At 40.9% G+C, this 18,121-nt stretch overlaps 2 protein-coding genes across 2 annotated transcripts; one reads left to right on the top strand and one right to left on the bottom strand.

The window, feature by feature from the left end:
• Positions 1-51: 51 nt before the first annotated feature.
• poglut1 (protein O-glucosyltransferase 1) lies at positions 52-7,627 on the bottom strand. Its single transcript, XM_022195684.2, has 11 exons — positions 7,493-7,627; positions 5,822-5,912; positions 5,391-5,534; positions 5,157-5,292; positions 4,949-5,070; positions 3,963-4,022; positions 3,311-3,410; positions 2,899-2,957; positions 2,601-2,768; positions 1,756-1,812; positions 52-1,642 (listed from the first exon to the last, which is right to left on the bottom strand). Exons 1-11 carry the CDS (start codon positions 7,563-7,565, stop codon positions 1,486-1,488), a joined length of 1,167 nt encoding a protein of 388 aa, XP_022051376.1. The 5' UTR covers positions 7,566-7,627; the 3' UTR covers positions 52-1,485.
• Positions 7,628-8,018: 391 nt separating this feature from the next.
• LOC110952230 (calsequestrin-2-like) lies at positions 8,019-17,067 on the top strand. Its single transcript, XM_022195683.2, has 11 exons — positions 8,019-8,497; positions 11,247-11,331; positions 11,530-11,630; positions 12,780-12,888; positions 13,567-13,640; positions 14,815-14,945; positions 15,018-15,063; positions 15,154-15,208; positions 15,308-15,408; positions 15,885-15,959; positions 16,040-17,067. Exons 1-11 carry the CDS (start codon positions 8,255-8,257, stop codon positions 16,247-16,249), a joined length of 1,230 nt encoding a protein of 409 aa, XP_022051375.1. The 5' UTR covers positions 8,019-8,254; the 3' UTR covers positions 16,250-17,067.
• The last annotated feature ends 1,054 nt before the right edge of the window (positions 17,068-18,121 follow it).

The raw sequence follows: 18,121 nt of genomic DNA, 5'->3' as shown, positions 1-18,121 counted from the left end.
ATGGTCACATGAAAAAAACATACAATAAAACAAAACACTGACAAATACTGCTTTAGAATGTTTGTAACAAGTTTATTTGGATAAAAAAAAAATGCTGCATAAGCTATGACAACAACCTGAATGATCACAGCTTTTTGGTCAAATCAGTACACTAATGGGCCACAGTTTGCAACAGTAGTAGAAAAAAATAACATTTGTAAGAAACTACTGATAGTACAATGTGAATACTACAACATATTCAACATGACCCTGTTACAATTCTACCATCTGTCATCTATGAATATCAAGACTGATTCCTTTGAAGAGGTAAAGTCCACTAACAAGTGTGTTTCTTGGAAACTTCAGACAAATGAGTAAAACAATGTGTTACTCTGAACATTATTGCTTACTGTTGGCACTCTGTGTGAAAGGAAATTTCATTTTCTTTTATTTCAAGCAATGACACTGATGGGCAGGTCACATACAAATGCAGATTTGTTGCAATCAAACCTGGTTAAACGTTTGCTGGACTTTCTCCAGTCGTCCAGGAGAGGGCAGTGTAGTAAGCCATGTCTTCAATGAACTCTACGTTTGCCTTACTGCTCATGGTATGAAAGGAAACTACTTGGAACCATGAAAAAATATCAAACCCCATCGAGAAATGCAAAAGTGACACAGCTGAATGCAACTTCCAGCTTATAATATCTGTCACAACAGTAGTTCTGATCCTTAAGCATCACATATTCTATGTACCTATCATTAAATATCCTGTGAGTTATGGCCACTACTTTGATAATACTTGGACTGGGGCAGATTGCATTTGAATGAATGAAATGAAGATTCCTTGGGAGAATATTTTTACTGATCCACACAAAGGGCACGCCACCAACTTTAAAGGTCCCATATGGTGAGAATCCCTGTGTTTTGTTGTTGTTATAAACTAGGAGGTGCAAAATAGCTATGAAGACGTGAACTTCTGCCCACAAGATTTACAAGCCAGGAAGAATTCAACCCAAGTGCTCTGTGACAGTTTCAGCCATCATTCAGCATGTTTTTCCTGAAGAGGGCCGGAACAACTGCAGCTCAGTGCTTTTCTGAGAAAAACTGAACGTTGAGAACAGCCCTAAAACCACGGCTTAGACAGAGTGAAATGAACCATGTTTGCACTTTCTTGAACTGAAAAACACAGTGTAGAGAAATGTAAGGCTTTGATTAATTTGCTGAAAAGGGGCACAATATGAGACCTTTCATTTTCTAGGGCTCATATCCGGAAGCAAAATGTAAAATAGGAAACGGCCGCTTCCACAGATAACCACTCCTCCGGCCGTACGCTAAACTTGGTGCCCTCTCAGTGTTAGTCCTGTGAAGACGCATGTGCTCCACGGAAATAAACAAAACTTGTCTTAAAACTTGAGGCCTTGTATTATTTAAGTTAAACTAACATTTACATTCAGGATCTGAAGTTTCCCTTCACTACAGCTGCCCTGGTCCCCCACAGTCCCCGTCTTATAGCTCCGTTTTAGCGGGTCTGTGGATGATCTGTTTGTAGCTGTTCCTTCTTTGGGGCTTGTAGGTGAGAAGCTGGCTGAACTCGGATAGGAGTCTCTCCCAGTAGCAGGACACATCTTGCATTCGTAAGTGGTTTAGGATGAATTCCTTACCCCTGTGGAGAGGAAGAGGAACAGAGAAGTCACGCGCTGCTGGAACAAGGTTTAAGCAATAAAACGGCTGCTTCAGTGCGTTTCCAAAATCCAATCAGAACGTATCATTTGTTACCTCGTGGCGATCTCCAGTGCGATGTCATCGTTCTCTTTGACAAATTGGAGCAGCTCCCTGAGGACACACAACATGTGAAGACGCACCGTTTAGCGTGCAGATCAGCCTGTGAGACTGTACTCAGGAAATAGGTAGCTACTCTGTCTCTCTTTTTATTCAGCGTTTACTTACTGAACCCAAAACTAAATTCTGTAAAATTATTTAATAAAATTTTGAAGGACTCAATATCAGCTAAAACATAACTTCCACAATCAAGAATTCTGGTGCAGACACAGATACAGATGTTTACAGCAGATTCAAATCATGATCAAACGGCTCCAACAGTGGGCAAATTTGTGATTAATGTCCCTTAAAAACGGAAGACAGAGCAACATTTTTAAGCCAGTGGGGTACTGTGGCTAAAGATGAACTAATTTTAAAATTTTGTGTCTTTAAAAGTCGAGGCTCAGCGGGAAACATTTAATCCTTTGGATCTGCTGAAAGCAATACTGGGATGGTGGGAGTTGTATTTCTGAAGATACTGAGCAATTAAAAAGGCTTTAAACAGATGAAATTGTCAAAATTAAGCTAAAATACTTCACAGAACTTAGTTTCGGGTCCAAAATAGACAGAATTGAAATTGAAACAAAGTGTTTTAGAACAAAAATAAATAATATATCTGTGTGTAAATTAAACCTGAAAGTTCCTGGGGTATATAACGAAAGCTAAAAAGTATAACTGTAAGCTACTTAACCTCAGTTCTAATTAATCATTGAATCAAGGACAATAGGGAGCAGGAGGAATACGAAGGATTATTGTCACATCTGAGGACACTATCTGGGAAGAGACAACACAAGCTGAGGTACCTGACATCAGAGAGATCCTGCTTTACAGGTATGTAGTGAACCCAAGGCCTGAGCTGAGGGTAAAAGAACTCCTGCCATTCATCCCCGACATGGAACACCAAGGAACCACAGAGGAAGAGATGTTTGAGGCGAAAGCTTGCTGCCACTCCCCTGAAGTTAAATAAATACCTGCAAAAGTTGGCGAGAAAGAAGAGGAGTCTGAGTAGTTACACACTATCTTGAGCTGCTTCGTATTGTAGATTCATATCAAAATAAGGCGCGGCGGGGATGATGCCAGAAAACAGAGCTTGATGATTACTTGTATTTGCAGTGATCGATCAGGGGGATTTCTTTGGCTGGGGGTCTCCCAAGTGTATCCTAACCAGAAAGAAAAATACAGGCTGGTAAGCAAACAGCGCAGAATGATTTTCAGATTGCCTTTTCTTTTTGTCTCAGGATTGAAAAAAATACTTAGGAACTATTGAGTGATTACTAATACCAGGGTATCACTAGAATATGACTACTTTACGGTGTCTGAAAGGTAAAAAAAAATGGCACCATAACATTGCCAAAAGACAGCTTAGACAGCAAACACAGATAGTGAGTTGGAATGAATTTGAAATATTGAATGCATGTGAGCAAACACTACTGCTTTGTCATTAACACAAAATAAGTTGTTGTTAACCCAAATGTATGTGGACGTGGTGTCATGTGATGTCACTATGACTGACCTTCTCAGACTTCCAGGCCTGGTTCTTGGTGTATTCTGCATCCACCAGCTCTGGAGCTTCTCTGGACAGAAGGATCAGAGGGTCGCGCTCTGGACTGGTTCTAGAGAACAGAGCAGAGATTAGGAAATGATTCTGCAGATCATTTAGAGTTGTAGTATTAGGGTCCTTCAAGGAGATGTCCATTCTCTCACTGTAATGAAACCGTTACTCTCAAATGTATCACTTTGAGTCGCTCTAAGTTCAAAGTAACTTTTGCGTGAGTTTTTCTGACTCTACTTGGGGGGGGGCAGAACACATGCTGCATTTCAAATTCTCCTGTTCACTGACAGTTTCCACCCAGCCTCACAGAGCTGGAGTCTGCAGAGAAGATTCAAGATTGTAATCCCTGACAGACATGTTTCATCGAAATGCTGAATAAAATGTCGGAAGATTTTTGTCGGGGTCATATTTCAGGATTTCCTTTTAAATAAAATAGAAAAAAAAAAAAACACATTCTATTTTCGTTTTGTCACTCTGGAGTGTCAAGTGCAGACTGATGAGAGAAAAGATGAATTTAAATGACTGCTCAACAAGGCCGCAACTAAATTAAATGTGAAGAAAACACGCTAGGAGGTCTGAATACTTTCTGAATCCACAATGTTAACAGACCGACCTGGAGCCTCTGAAGAATCCTTTAGACTCCTTCTTCTTCCAGGGCCACTGGCCTGCAGACCTAACAACACATCACAGGGATAAAACAAGACATCATTTCATCTAAATGCTCCACAAATGATGACATAAAAATCGAGTAAAATACAAAACTGTACCTAGCAAAAAATGTTTTGGATTATTTTCATAAGGAGATGAAACAAAAGAAACCAATTAAATCACACATAAAATTATACGGAAACCAATAAATCTTCGCTGAAAACGTTTATTTAATTCATTTTATTACCATTTATGCATCAATTAATAATAACATCACCTTTAAAAGGACAGAAAATACTAATGAGCTGGCTGGTTTGTAATTTCAGCAATAATTAACACACAGGTCTTGTTTTAACCCTCGTGTCGTCCTGTTTTAAAGTTTGAAAATGTGGGGAAAAAAATGTATTTCCACAGTGAAACTTCTGATGTTCACATTTTCAACATTTTTGGGAAGTTTTTGAACATTTTTTTGGTGAAAAAAAAGAAATGTTAAAAATGTTTCTTTAAGCACATTCACAAAAAAAAAAATCTACCAAAATCCAGCGAAATTCGCTGGATTTTGGTTGATTTTTTTGTGAATGTTCTTAAAGAAAATATGAGAAATTTTACTGATATATATGTAATCACTTTAGATATTTTTAGGATTTTTTTTAGGGAAGATTTCTACTAATTTTTTTGGAAATACAAGAATTTTCTTGCCAAATATTTTTTATTTATATCTAAAATTTTTAAGGGTAACTTTTAAGGAATTATTGGAATTTTCTTTCTGAAGGTTCTGCAAATTTTCAGAAATTTGGGTAACTTTTTTTTTTGCTGAATTTTTGAATTTTTTTTCAGACAAGGAAACAATTTTTTTGTGGTGCTCGTAAATGAGGACAACAGGAGGGTTAATGAAAGGACGAACATATTCCTTTTAATGCTTCCTTGCATCTCTGAAGCGCTCAGTCTTACTTTTTAAGGTCGTCTCTCATCAGATCCCATCTCCCCAGTCCAGTGGGGTAAATGGGCCACACAGCAGGTCCACCCTCCCAGAACGTCCATGCAGGGTACATGATGTCCTGATAGTCTGAGGTCTACTTAAAACAAACCCTGACATGTCACAAACAGCTCATGCATTTCATAAACATTTGTGTGTGTTCGTGAGTCCCCGTATTCTGACCTTGCTGAAAGAGAAGACTGGGAGGGTTGGCTGAACCCAGCTTGGGACTTGGGGGTAATCCCTGACGTTTACTACCATCTCCAAGTCCGGTAATCTGTCAATCACATCCAGTATGAAATGCTCCACCCCGCTGCACCTGAAAACAGGATACTGATTCAAACCTGTAGCTTCAGATATGCATTTAATGCTCAGATTCAATTTCAGCAAGAACCTTGCATCATTTTTACTCCTTACCGAGCAGGGAACATACAGCTGTTCTCTCTGTACAGCTTCTGTCCAATGATCTGGTAGTGAGTGCCCACGCCTCTCTTGACTGTAGCAGCCATGAAATTCTCAGAGATTCCTCCTTTAAAGGGCTGTAAGTCATGTTGTAGGACACTGCGACAGAAATGAAGGGGGAAGTGATTAGATTCATGTTATTTTTTAATCCCCTGACTAGCATTTTGTCCAAGGAAATCAGGTTGGCTGAGTCAGACAACTCTTTTATGTCCCTGATTGAATGCATTCTTTGAAATATTACCTTTCCAGCACTATACTGGTTTTTGTACACACACCAAATTGTGTTTTTCTGTCTTTATTTACATACATAAGCACACTGTAGCATTGGATTTGAAAATTGCCCTGCAAGTAAAGATCATTATGTAATTATTACAGCAGAAACCCACCTTATATGGCAGCTACAGTTGACAGGGTTGCATGGAATATACCCTTTAACGGCATCAGAAATCTTCTCTCTTATTTTCTTCCACTGCTTGCCTGCAACAACACAACACAAGGCAAACTGTGTCACAGGAGATACTCGTGTTATCTCATTTCAATCACGAGTCACAATACTGACGTTAATGGCAATGTTAATAAAGACAAAACACTTTAAACAGCCGTTTTAACAGTTTGCTAACCTTCACAAAAAGGTTTGGATGTGTGGAGCAAACAGCTCCACCCAACTTAACCTCACTTCAAGTACTGAGTTTGAATGGATATTTACTAGAAGTGTTGAGCTGCATTTTAAAACTGCACATAGCTGCAGATCTGGAGAAAAAAGCAAAACGCTCAACTTCTTCATTTCTCAGTCTAGTTTTCATTAACCCTTGGGTGCACAACATGAGTCAAAAGTGTCCCAAATCCAATCATGGAAAATGGGTATCTCCTGACCCACACTGTGCATCAAAGGGTTAAAGTGCCAAATCTGTCTGATTAATTTGACTGAACACAAGTCAAAAAGATCTTTCTGTCACATCTGAATTCAAAAATCTAATAATAATAATAAGAATTCTGAAGTCACCAAGCCAGCAGGGCAAAATCAGCACGATCCAAGACACTGATGCAGAGAACCATCACTGCCTCAAGGCTGAGCTTCAGACCTCACAGATACAAGACATGCAGCACAAAGCTGGAACATTTGTCTTGTGTTGTAAAACAAAAATGTAAAAACAAACAGAATTTACAAAAAAAAAAAAAAAGAGACAAAGTCAATGATCCCAGATTTTGCAGTCAACTAAATTAACATTCACCACCACAAATCAGTCAAACTGAAGACGGTCAGGTGTGGAGCTTTTGGTGAAAATGACCCATGAACACAATGGATCTTCAGGTTTTTGTTGATGGAACTGCATGAAGACTGTTGTGTTCACTCTTGCAGCCAACAACAGAACATTTGCTAATGTCTGAAGTATTTTAGAGTTGGCAGAAGCAGCTCTGAAAAGTAAATAAAGCTGGTGGACTGTGAAGCTGCAGTTAGTGAGAGAGCAGGATTATGCAACGTTGTAGGTCATAGTCATACTGCAATTGTGTAAAATCCTGACAAATTTGCAGAGCTGGGGGCTATCTAGTGTCTGTCTTTGTGTTGGAGTCACTATACCCAGTAAGTTGGAAGTGATGGACGCTGTGATTACAGATTGATGGGGCTCTTGGCCAGAGAGAGAGAGGTCTGTGTGACCTGAAATGACCAGTGGCTGATGAACTAACTCCTCCAACAGCTGGACGCTAACCGCTAACGGTCAAAGGTTAACGGAGAAATGAGCTGATCTTAAACAGCACCGATCCATTGGTAAGCGTTAATTAGCAGTTAGATGTTACGGGATGCACTGCCTTGCTCAGCCCTGGTGAATATGACCACCTTAATAAATGCATAAGCTGTTGTCATCCTTTCTGTTTCACCACAATTCACCAAAACCTATTAATTAGCTCAGTGGAGTTAGCTCCTGGGTCGCTAGCTAGCTCCTCAATGACTTATTTCAAAAGTTTTCTCAAGGAGCCGCAGCAAAACTATACGCGGAAAAGTCTCACTATTACATTTAAACTCCTTCAAAAGCTGCATTTCTTTAAAACTATATTACCTGAAGCTCCAGCCGCACTCAAGTCACAAACTTGACTCAGTATTAAAAAGCTCCACAGCCACCAGCGCTCCATTTTCCACCGATCCTCCAGTTTTGTCTGAGGGAGAAACAAAGAGGTGATCTGGGCTCTGTTACTTCTGCCTGAATGCTCTCATTACGGTAATGCGCACAGCCAAATTTATCGGAGTTACCGTAACGCTTAGAAAACAAGGTCAAAGCATTATTAAAGGGACATTCCACTCAAATCTTCACACGATTACATCCACATTCTGATTAACCTGTAATTTCATAGCATGAGACGTAGTTTTTAAACGTCTAATACAGCTTTGTATCATTTTATTTCTTCATATTAATAATTGCTGATGGAATCCCCACAGCTTCTCTTGTCTCATTTCTAATTTTATTTCAAGGGCATGAATGAAAAACCTCATGAATGACCATCTCTTTTAAATGTGATCCATACAATGAGTTTTTCCTCAGTCAGGAAGAGAGTAGGAGGAGGGAAGAGACCCTCCTGAGATTTGGGCACTAAGACTAAATGACAGAGAGAGGAGGAGACAGAAAAGTGGAGAGCGATCAAAGGAAAGAAGCAGAGAGAGTGGAAACAGTGATGAACAATTAGATACAACCTTTCATATGTGTCGGTGAAGTAACAGCGATCAAATCTGTGGATGAATTTGAGCTCCAGTGCATATCTCATTGAGTTTAGCGTGGAGAGGTTCTCTGATTCCTTTGCAAACACCTCTACTGTGCTGAACAACAATGCTGCAGATCTGGCTCTCTCTTCTGTCCGGCCTGTGCCTTCGCCTGGTTTTCCTCTGCAGTGCCGAGGAAGGTCTCGAGTTCCCCAATTTTGACGGGAAGGACAGAGTGCTGGACATCAACGAGCGCAACTACAAGAAGGCTCTGAAGAGGTACGACCTGCTGTGTCTGTTCTACCATGAACCTCTACCGGCCAACAAGGGCCTGCAGAAGCGGTTCCAGATGACGGAGCTGGTGCTGGAGGTGAGAAAGAGGGGTCCCAAGGGGTGGGAAGAGGGGAGAGTAAAGGCACAGAAAACCTCAGGGCATGAAGATCGGAGTTGGTTTTCTTTCTCCATTACAGAACTGAGGGATTTGCAAAAGTCTCAGACACAGAAAGTGAGTGATGTGAGAAAGTGCAGGTCTAGTTTCCTCTAAAATCTGGTGATCTTCTATATTCTAAGAGACTTTTTAATGGGCATTAAATCTAAAAATATAAGTATGAGTGAGTTATTTAAAAAAGGGCTTCAATCCATCCACTTAAAAGTTGAAAAACTTTCTAAAAACCTGACTTTTTACACATTTTACATCTCTACTAAACATTAATGTTCCAGTGACGTTGCTGCTGACTTCTGCAGGTATACAAATACCTGAAACCTGCCAAGAAGTTGTCACTACTGATCAGAGCAGGAACCCACAGATGACATATATCTGTTGTGACATACGGTGCCCTGATATGTCTTCTGTCACGGATAACATCAAAATGTCTCAATAAGCTGCAGCTCAAATCCCTGCGGGCTACATTCTGCTGTACCAGCTTGTCATAACAAGTCACTGTACAGTCGGTGATCTGCCGGGTTGGAAATAGAGCGAATATCTCATTCTTCCTACGACTCCCTGATGTAAAGACTTCCTGTTCAACCATCAGCAGAAGTACTGCTGTTTTACTGCGTGATAGCTTTGGGTATACATTACACCTGTGAGCGCTTTTAACTGGCAAGCGGTGATTTTAACCCCATTATGTGCACTCCTCTGTGGTTCACATGTATCCAGGGATTGTTTCTAGGTCATCCTCTTAATTATAGCATGCTCCCAAAACTCTTTACTATCTGCCTGTGAACTAGAAATAAGTAGACGTACTTTCACATCACTTCTTTCTCTTTCTTGAGTTTGAGAAAAGCACTTTCACTTTTAAACTAAGGATGAATGCACACTGTAATCTACCAGTTTCTGGATGCACACTGTATACAACCACATATAGCACAATTTGGGCTTATTCTATGCACAAAATTTTTGTCTAAACACCCAACTGCCAACTAGATCTGCAGCTGAACTTAGCTGTTACTGGTGTACCATCTCCTCAGTTTAGCTTAGAACCGCTGGCCGTTTGAAATTGGAGCTTTGTTGTTGTGTCATAGCCTTTTATTTGACACTAAAGTGACATTCCTAAAGATGTGACTGAACAAAGAAATGATGTCTGAGTGTGTAGCTAATGTCTGGTTGAAATGTTGTTCTTCAGTTGACCTTAAAAATGAGTGAAATGGGTCCAAATACTACGAAGAGAGGGCGTGTGTGTCTGGAAATAACCGAGGTTTGGCTGTAATTTGAAATGGTAAATTGTGAAATATTTATACCAATGTGTCATTTGTGATGTTGTCCAGAATATTTGGTGGGAAAAAAACAGAATTGTCATGAAAAAGCCCGAGAGCCACTTTGTCAGTACACTATAGTTTCTCTTAAAACTTAGAAGTGAAGCTGTAGAGTTAGCTACATCTTCACTTCTCCGTTTTGTTAGCTTGGAAAATCCAAACTGAATCTCTATGTAATCTCCTATCTCCATGTTAGGAGATATTTATATTAATACATAAATAAAGTCAGTCTGGATTTTCCAGGCAACCTTTTTGTATTTCTGTCATGTTTCCTGCTCTGCTCCAAAGCAGAAACACAGACTGTAAACCTCCTCCACAGTGGTTTTCTAAATCTGTTGTCCTTCCTCAACAACCGCGAGCTGAAAGGCAAGCAGTCCTGACTCACATCTTCCCTCTAACAAGAAAACTCCACAGGGGGCCCTGAGCACACACACACCTTGGTAATGAAAAGATGTATTGACGAAGACAGCAGCAGCTGTGGATGCTGGCTCAAATACACAACAGAAAAGTGCCACACTAAATGCAAAGTGTAGAACAGAGAGTTTTACTGCTTTAATCACAAGCTCTACTAAGTTTTTCTACACTAATCACATGTCCATATGTGTGTAATGAGCAGGTAGCACCAATGACCCCCATGGTTTTGTACGTAACAAACCAGAGTAACCAATCCAATGAGCTTGAAGGGATGGACTCTGATTCATTATTCTTTTCCGGAATCAACTTCTGGTCTTGTATATGGGTAAATTATTCGACCACTTTCCATTGTGTAGCGTGGAATGGTTTCATAGTGTTTGAGCAGAGTCATAGGGGAGATGGTGTGCTTGGGCTGCAGCGACTGGAGGACATGTGGGTGGAGAATTCATAGATTTGGAGCAGGAAGCGGGTATTATAACGGAAAACACTTCTAAATGTGTAACTTTGATACAGGGAGATGTTTTCAAGGTTGAATCAGTGAATGAAGAGCGAGTTCAAGAAGATTTCAGTCTTTTGAAACAGCAAATTCAAATCAAAGTGTGGCTTTAAGGACTTTCATGAACATCTAGTGGTTTAACTTGTAGCAGTGATGTAAACGTGTACTTTAGGGACTGTCAGGAACAAGGTTAAACTACGTTGTGTGGTGTTTTAGCCACAGAAACAATTAGCAAGCATACCTCACAGAACTATGTGATCTTAAGGCTTATACAGGGAAAACAAGTCAGAATTAATGTATATTTTCAGTGTTGCCAAACCAGAAGAAGTCCTGAAAAAAACAGTTCTTTAATACTGATAATCCATACAGTGCATTAACAACAGGTGTAAAATGTTCATATTACTCTGTTTTTGGTGAACGCTCTGATCTTTTGTTTGTTTTTGTGAACATCCAGCTGACAGCTCAAGTCCTGGAGGACAAAGACATCGGTTTTGGAATGGTGGATTCCCAGAAGGATTCCAAAGTAGCCAAAAAACTGGGTATGACCTTGGTATCACATCTATTGGGTACATTGAATATCATATGTTTTCTTGTTGCGCCACAATACTGACTTCCTCTTTATAGACACCTGTTGCCAGTAACTACTTTATGACAACAATGACTTTGCTAATGTTCACCAAATTAGCCTCAAACTGGCCTTCTAGCAGTAACAGACAACACTCCTGCTGTCTCACCAGGTCTGGAAGAGGTTGGCAGCTTGTACGTCTTCAAGGATGATCGTGTCATTGAGTTTGATGGGGAGCTCTCATCTGACACGCTGGTGGAGTTCCTGTTGGATGTGAGTGGAAAGATCTGCTCCTTTTTAAAGTGGAAGTCATGTCAAACATAAAGAGAAGAAACCCTCAAACAACAGATTCAGCAGGAGTAACTTTCTTGTCATTTTCTACTGAAGTCATCACTTATGAAAGCCTAAATTGAATTTAAAGATATCCTTTGAGATTTTGGAAATCCTCTCCTTGGGGAAGATGGATAATACTCCCACACACTGACTGTATATAAGAGATAGAAGTAGCCACCTAATTGTAGCCCTGCATCAAACATATTCTGCTTTACCATCTATTTAATTAAAAAAGGGACTGTAAGTTATAAAATGAGCATCATGCTATATTGAAGGAGACTTGAAACTAGTGAGTGAGACCATAAACTTATTAGGTAAATGTTTACTGAGGTAACAAATCTAGGGAGAAGTAGGATCATTTTCTCAAAGAATTCTATACAATCAAGCTTCTTTTTGCAACCAGAGGAGTCTCCCCCTGCTGGCTGTTCAAAAGAGTGAAGGTTTAAGACTTCACTTTTAACACCAGGATGCTACATGTCTGTGCAATCAAGGCCTGAGGCTTTAGCCAATGCTTGGTTAGCTTAGTGTAGCATAAAGAATGAAGGCCGAGGGAAACAGCACTAAGAAAAGATACACCTAAGTTCAACTACACAGTTTTCTTCAGCTCCGGTTTCTGGATTCTTTCCGTCTAGAATTGTACCAGTTAAATATTGTATGTCATAGTAAAACAAAGCTCACTCTTCCACGTGTGACAACAAATAGTCTACAAAGGATCATTTTTGACACTTTGCTAACACTTTGCAAATTTGCTAACGGTGAACTCCAGAATGTGGATTTTATCACTACTGGACAAGCTAGCTGTTTCCCTCTGTCCCTGGTCGTTATGCTAAGCTATACTAACTGGCAGGGGTGGAGCCAAAGAGTGGACACAGCCTCCTCACACTAACAATCCTCCTGGTGTACATTTATATGGCAGTCAAGCCTGCATGAGTGATTTGCAATACAATGCAATGCAAAATAATATTAGGTTTTTGCCACCTGTACAAAAGTTGTCTGTCTCCATCACTGCTAACTGGCATCTAGCTGGAGCTTTTCTGATTGTAGACTGTTTTTATTGATGATCTTCTACCTGTATTATTTCACCACCAGGTGCTGGAGGACCCTGTAGAGATGATCAATAACGCCATGGAGATACGAGCCTTCGAGAGGATGGAGGAGGACATCCGCCTCATTGGCTACTTCAAAGGAGAGGATTCATGTTAGTTCAACACAAAACTCATGAGCCAGTGTCTCTATATAAACGAACATTTGAATTTCCAAAGACAGGCAGCATGTGAGGTGAAAACACACCAACACTGTCTCCTGAAACCTCCGACTGTTCCCCAGATGCTGATGGGATCTAAAGGCTAATGGAGCTACATCAGCATGCAGCCTAACTGGCTGTTAAAGGGAAACCTGATTCCAGACTGTGGTACTCTCACTTGTTCTCAGGAGAGCCTTTAAATAGCTTCTAGCTCTCTGTCTAATAGGTCAAACTGCAATTATAGTTCCTCTCAAAAAAGGGAGAAAAAGTGAGGCGGGGAAGATGCTATCTGGTCTGATATGACAGAGGCACGGATTTTCATTATGAAGCCTATTTCTGTCCAGAGATAGGTCGGTCCTTGGTGGTGACCTTGTTGGTAGCGGAGCCAGGAGCATGTTACAAGCGTAGAAAACTGTATTAAGGGAGACTTTGTTACTTGGATGAAGATAGTAGAATCATGATGGGAGATTGAATGAAGAGAGGAGGTTTCACTGCTTACTTTTCTCATCACACTCCATAGATTCAGCTGGGAGTGTGACCAGAATGTGAATGTTGTACTTCAACGCTTTACTTTTTCTGTCATTTTCTCTTGAGTTTCTCATCAGTGTCTGTCTGTCTCTCCTGTTCTCTCAGACTTCAAAGCTTTTCAGGAGGCTTCGGAGCGGTTCCAACCTTACATCAAGTTTTTTGCTACATTTGATAAATCCGTAAGTCTTAACAAACAACAAAAAATAAGAACTCACCATTTACAGTGTACAGATTTAGGAGTTGTCAGTTACATGCTGATAAAAATAGTTTTAAATCCTTACACTCACCCACACACTGCTTGTTAACTCAGTGTCAGTAATAGTGGTACTACTTTAATTGAAAAGAAAAACATGATGAAGAAAAAATAATGTTTTTTGACTTTTTATTTAAGAAAGAGTTAATAAGGTAAATGAGCATAACGAGAGGGGGAAGCATCTTTCCCAATTTAAGGTAATTCCTAAACAATTCCTCATTCTTTTCTATTTCACATTTTTTAACAGTTGGTCAGCCACTGGTTTCGTTTCTGTCTTCTTCTGCTGTCTTTATTACACTAATGTGTAACATAGCTGACACTGCACGGCTTAATTTATTTGCTCCAAAGCCTTATTTTTTTTGTGAAGTTTACTTCAAATTCATCTGAAAATAAATGAAAACACAGCTTAAACTGTTGATATTTTATACTTAGGTACATTAACAACCAGTACCTGCTTAGCTTAACATAACACAAAGGCTTTGATCAAATGTGGTCAAAGGGGACAAAATACACCTACTAGCATCTCTAAAGCTCACTATTTTACATGTTACACATTGCTTGCTAAATTATAAAATAAGCTTGTAAAAATGAGTTTGTTTGGGATCATTTCCCGACTGAGAACAGTTACCTTCCTGACGTTTAGTCAGATTGTGATATGATAACTGACGAGCTATAGAGGGGGTTGTTTTATGCTAAGCTAAGCTAATGGTAGCTTCATATTTACCATAAATTGCCTCATCTAATTTGGATGTTATTAGCCCAATATCCATCATTCCATACAGGTCAGTAGGGACCGTCTCCATCTTCTAATAAGCTCAGGAGGCCTGTTATCATCCATCCTGGTCATTGATAGACAGATGACAACACTGGTAATTTCTTGAGGTTGCATGAAAAAGCGGACACAGAGGACGAAACAGAGCTTTATAACATGACCATCAGTTGGCTCCTGCTGTTACAGTCGTATGGGAATGATGTGTAACATATAAAAATCCATTTCTAAAAAACACCTCTATTTGTTTAAATACCTTTAGTCCACTCAAAAACTAAACCTCATAATTACATCACAATCACATTCTACCTTGCTGCGTTTTTGTGTTCAGGTAGCCAAACATCTCTCCCTCAAGATGAACGAGGTCAATTTCTACGAGCCGTTCATGGAGGAACCGGCCATCCTGCCTGGTCGACCTCTGTCAGAGATGGACATTGTGGAGTTTGTCACCCAACACAGAAGGTTGGTTTGACTGATATCTGTAAGTATTGTTAAAACATTTAGTCATTTTTCATGACTGTGAGCTCTTTACAGGGCTACTTTGAGGAAGCTCAGGGCTGAGAATATGTTTGAGACATGGGTGAGGGTTTATTTTTGTCTTATCTAAGCAGCTTTAACCAGACACCCAGTGTTGCACTCAGGCTGTAAATCAACTCTTTTCTATCAATAGGAGGACGATATGGATGGAATACATATTGTTGCCTTTGCTGAGGAAGAAGATCCAGGTCTGTGGTTGTATTCTAGGTTGGAATTTGTCTGTTATTGATCTTTCTTTAGCACCAGAAGGGCGCTTCAGTATCTCTGTTCTGTTCCATCATCCCCAGATGGCTACGAGTTCCTGGAGATCCTCAAAGACGTGGCCCGAGACAACACCAACAACCCAGAGCTCAGCATCGTCTGGATTGATCCTGATGACTTCCCTCTGGTTCTGACTCAGCATTAGATTCATTTGTCTAACCTCATCCATCCATCCATCCATCATCTACACACCGCTTAATCCTCATTAGGGTCGCGGGGGGCTGGAGTCTATTCCAGCTGACTTAGGGTGAAGACAGGGGACACTCTGGACAGATCACCAGTCTATCAGAGGACTGCACATAGAGACAAACAATCACACTCGTATTCACACCTACGGACAATTTAGAATCACCTATTAACCTCAGTATGTTTGTGGAAGCCAGAGTACCCTCAGAAAACATGCAAACTCCATGTAGAAAGATCCCAGATTCGCATCCCTGGGTCTGGGATGCGAATCGTGGGTGCTAACCACCGATCCACTGTGCAGCCCTGTTTAACACCAGTCTGTCTCCAACATGATCCAGTATTTCACCACCAACTACATGTCTTTCAAATGTAAAAAAAGCATCTCTGAAGTGAACCCGGTTTGTCTTGCCTCTCTAGCTGACCACCTACTGGGAAAAAACCTTCAAGTTGGACCTGTTCAGACCCCAGATCGGTGTGGTCAACGTCACAGATGTAAGTAAGGGTTAAAACCTCAGAAAACACACGAATGAAGGGTTTGCAGACCCTGACCTTCGTGTTGCTGTCCGTTCCAGGCCGACAGCGTTTGGCTGGACATGTCCAACGATGAGGACCTGCCCACCGCCGAGGAGCTGGAGGACTGGATCGAGGACGTCCTGTCAGGGAGGGTGAACACCGAGGACGATGATGAGTTCGCCGACGACCAGGACAACCCTGACAGCTACATCACGGAGGACAGCGACGAAAGCCGTGACCCAGATGAGGAAGACGACAGCGACGACTAAGCTGATCATCATCAAGTCAAACAAAATGTCTGTTTTTCAAAATTTTAAAATGCTAGATGGTAGTTTTAACAGATAGAACAGAAATGATTAAAGGTCATCTTGGGAACATTTTTGGCCCAGTTTATCATAAAGTTATTGCAGTGCCTGAAGCTGTAATTCTCCTGTACGTACCAAGGATCAGGATATCATTTAATTTTTGGCCACTTGGGAGCAGCACAGCAAACTGCAAACAGTGTCTTATTACCACCTGTTAAATAACACGTCCATATTTACACATCCAGCAAGTATAAAGCAGCATTAGCGTTACATTTTCAGTCTGATTATAAAGTGAACATTTTATGTATTACAGCTCTGCTTTTCCCTTCATGAACTCCTCAGCAGCTCATCTTGTTTCTCTGTTTGGTGCTAGGCTGGTAGTTTTCAGAGGTCACAGAAAACACTGCTGGTTAGACCCCAAACATTAGAGCTGCAGGCCCGACAACCAAAACAAGCTGAAAGATGCTCAGACATTCCATAAAGTTGAGGAGGGCTGTGGATGATTTTTTTGTCGTTTAGTCATGGCGATCTCTTCAGACATGACACCGTTGATTTAAAAATATTTATTATAGCAGCTTTAAAGTTGGTATGAGCAATAGGATACTTAGGTGGACTTCTATTGGTGTTTGACAGGTGAAAATAAATGATAAATGTTAGTGCTTGATTTGTTTTCTTGTCATCCACTCAAGGAAAAATTAGATTATTCACTTACATCCCCACATATCTGGTCCCGATGAATATTCTCATCATGTAAAAGTGTTAATAAAGGCTCATAATGACGATGTGCATGGATATTATGTAGTTTTTTTTTTTATGAGAATACACAATTTAGTCCCATTCCTCATTAAGAAAGTCTAGACTGATACTCAAGACACCAGATTGGCACATTTTCTCCTGCAGTCAATGAGCGTTTTCACCTTGAATTATTCAAACACTGGTAAATAATTCAGTGATGTTATGCCTCCTAATGGGAGCAGGGACCTGGACATAGAGGCTGGGGGAGGTCAGGAGTGAGGGAGGTGGGCTCAAAGGCAGGCCCACCGGGGCCCAACAAACTGCGCAAGGATCGGACAAACTCCTGCTGAACCTGTAACACTGGACATGAATTAATAATACAAGGCCATGCAGGAATCATCTTCCCCTGGAGTGTCAACAGGATGTTTGCATCATGGTGTGAGATTTACACCTGATCTGTGATGAGAACATTCAACTGTGTGTGTGTGTGTGTGTGTGCACGTTTAAATGTGACCTGAGGCCACTAGACATGAGACACTCCCTCATGGGGAAAAGCAGCTAGATAGTGTTGTGGTGCTGTGATGCTCTGCAGGGCCTTTAGGTGACAGAATTCCTGTGAGGGTGTTTCACATGAACGCTGGCTAAAGGGAGGACTGGTTTCTCACTTCCCTCCCAGCACAGGAAGGATGAGGGGTCTAAGAGTTTAATGTCAAATAGGAAAGAACAAGAAAAAGACAGGAGTAAGATGCAGATTTCTGTTCAAAACTGAAGCTACTAGAGGGATTTCCTCTCGTGCCTCAATCTGCACATAACCAAGTCATTACAGCCGAAATAGAGAGGAAGGCAAGAAGGGAAGAAAACATTCCATTTAGATGCAAATGCTCCTCATTTTCCTCTCCACCCATCCCTCTTCCTCCTCGTCCTGGTCCTGTGTGGAGCAGGAGGCCGAGGGAGGGGGATTAAGCCGAGGACAGATGAGTTCCGACAGGCCGCCTCGCGCCCCGAGCTCCAGGAGGGATGAGGTTGTTCGTTTCCAGCGCCGGACACTGACATTCATTTACCCACAAGGCCCGGCTGCACGGCTCTGACAGGCTGACGGCA

This window comes from Acanthochromis polyacanthus, chromosome 22, assembly GCF_021347895.1.
Source record: "Acanthochromis polyacanthus isolate Apoly-LR-REF ecotype Palm Island chromosome 22, KAUST_Apoly_ChrSc, whole genome shotgun sequence".
In the NCBI taxonomy this organism is placed as follows: domain Eukaryota; kingdom Metazoa; phylum Chordata; class Actinopteri; family Pomacentridae; genus Acanthochromis; species Acanthochromis polyacanthus.
The sequence above is the reverse complement of the archived record's forward strand: the minus strand, read 5'-3'. Positions and strand labels throughout refer to the sequence as shown.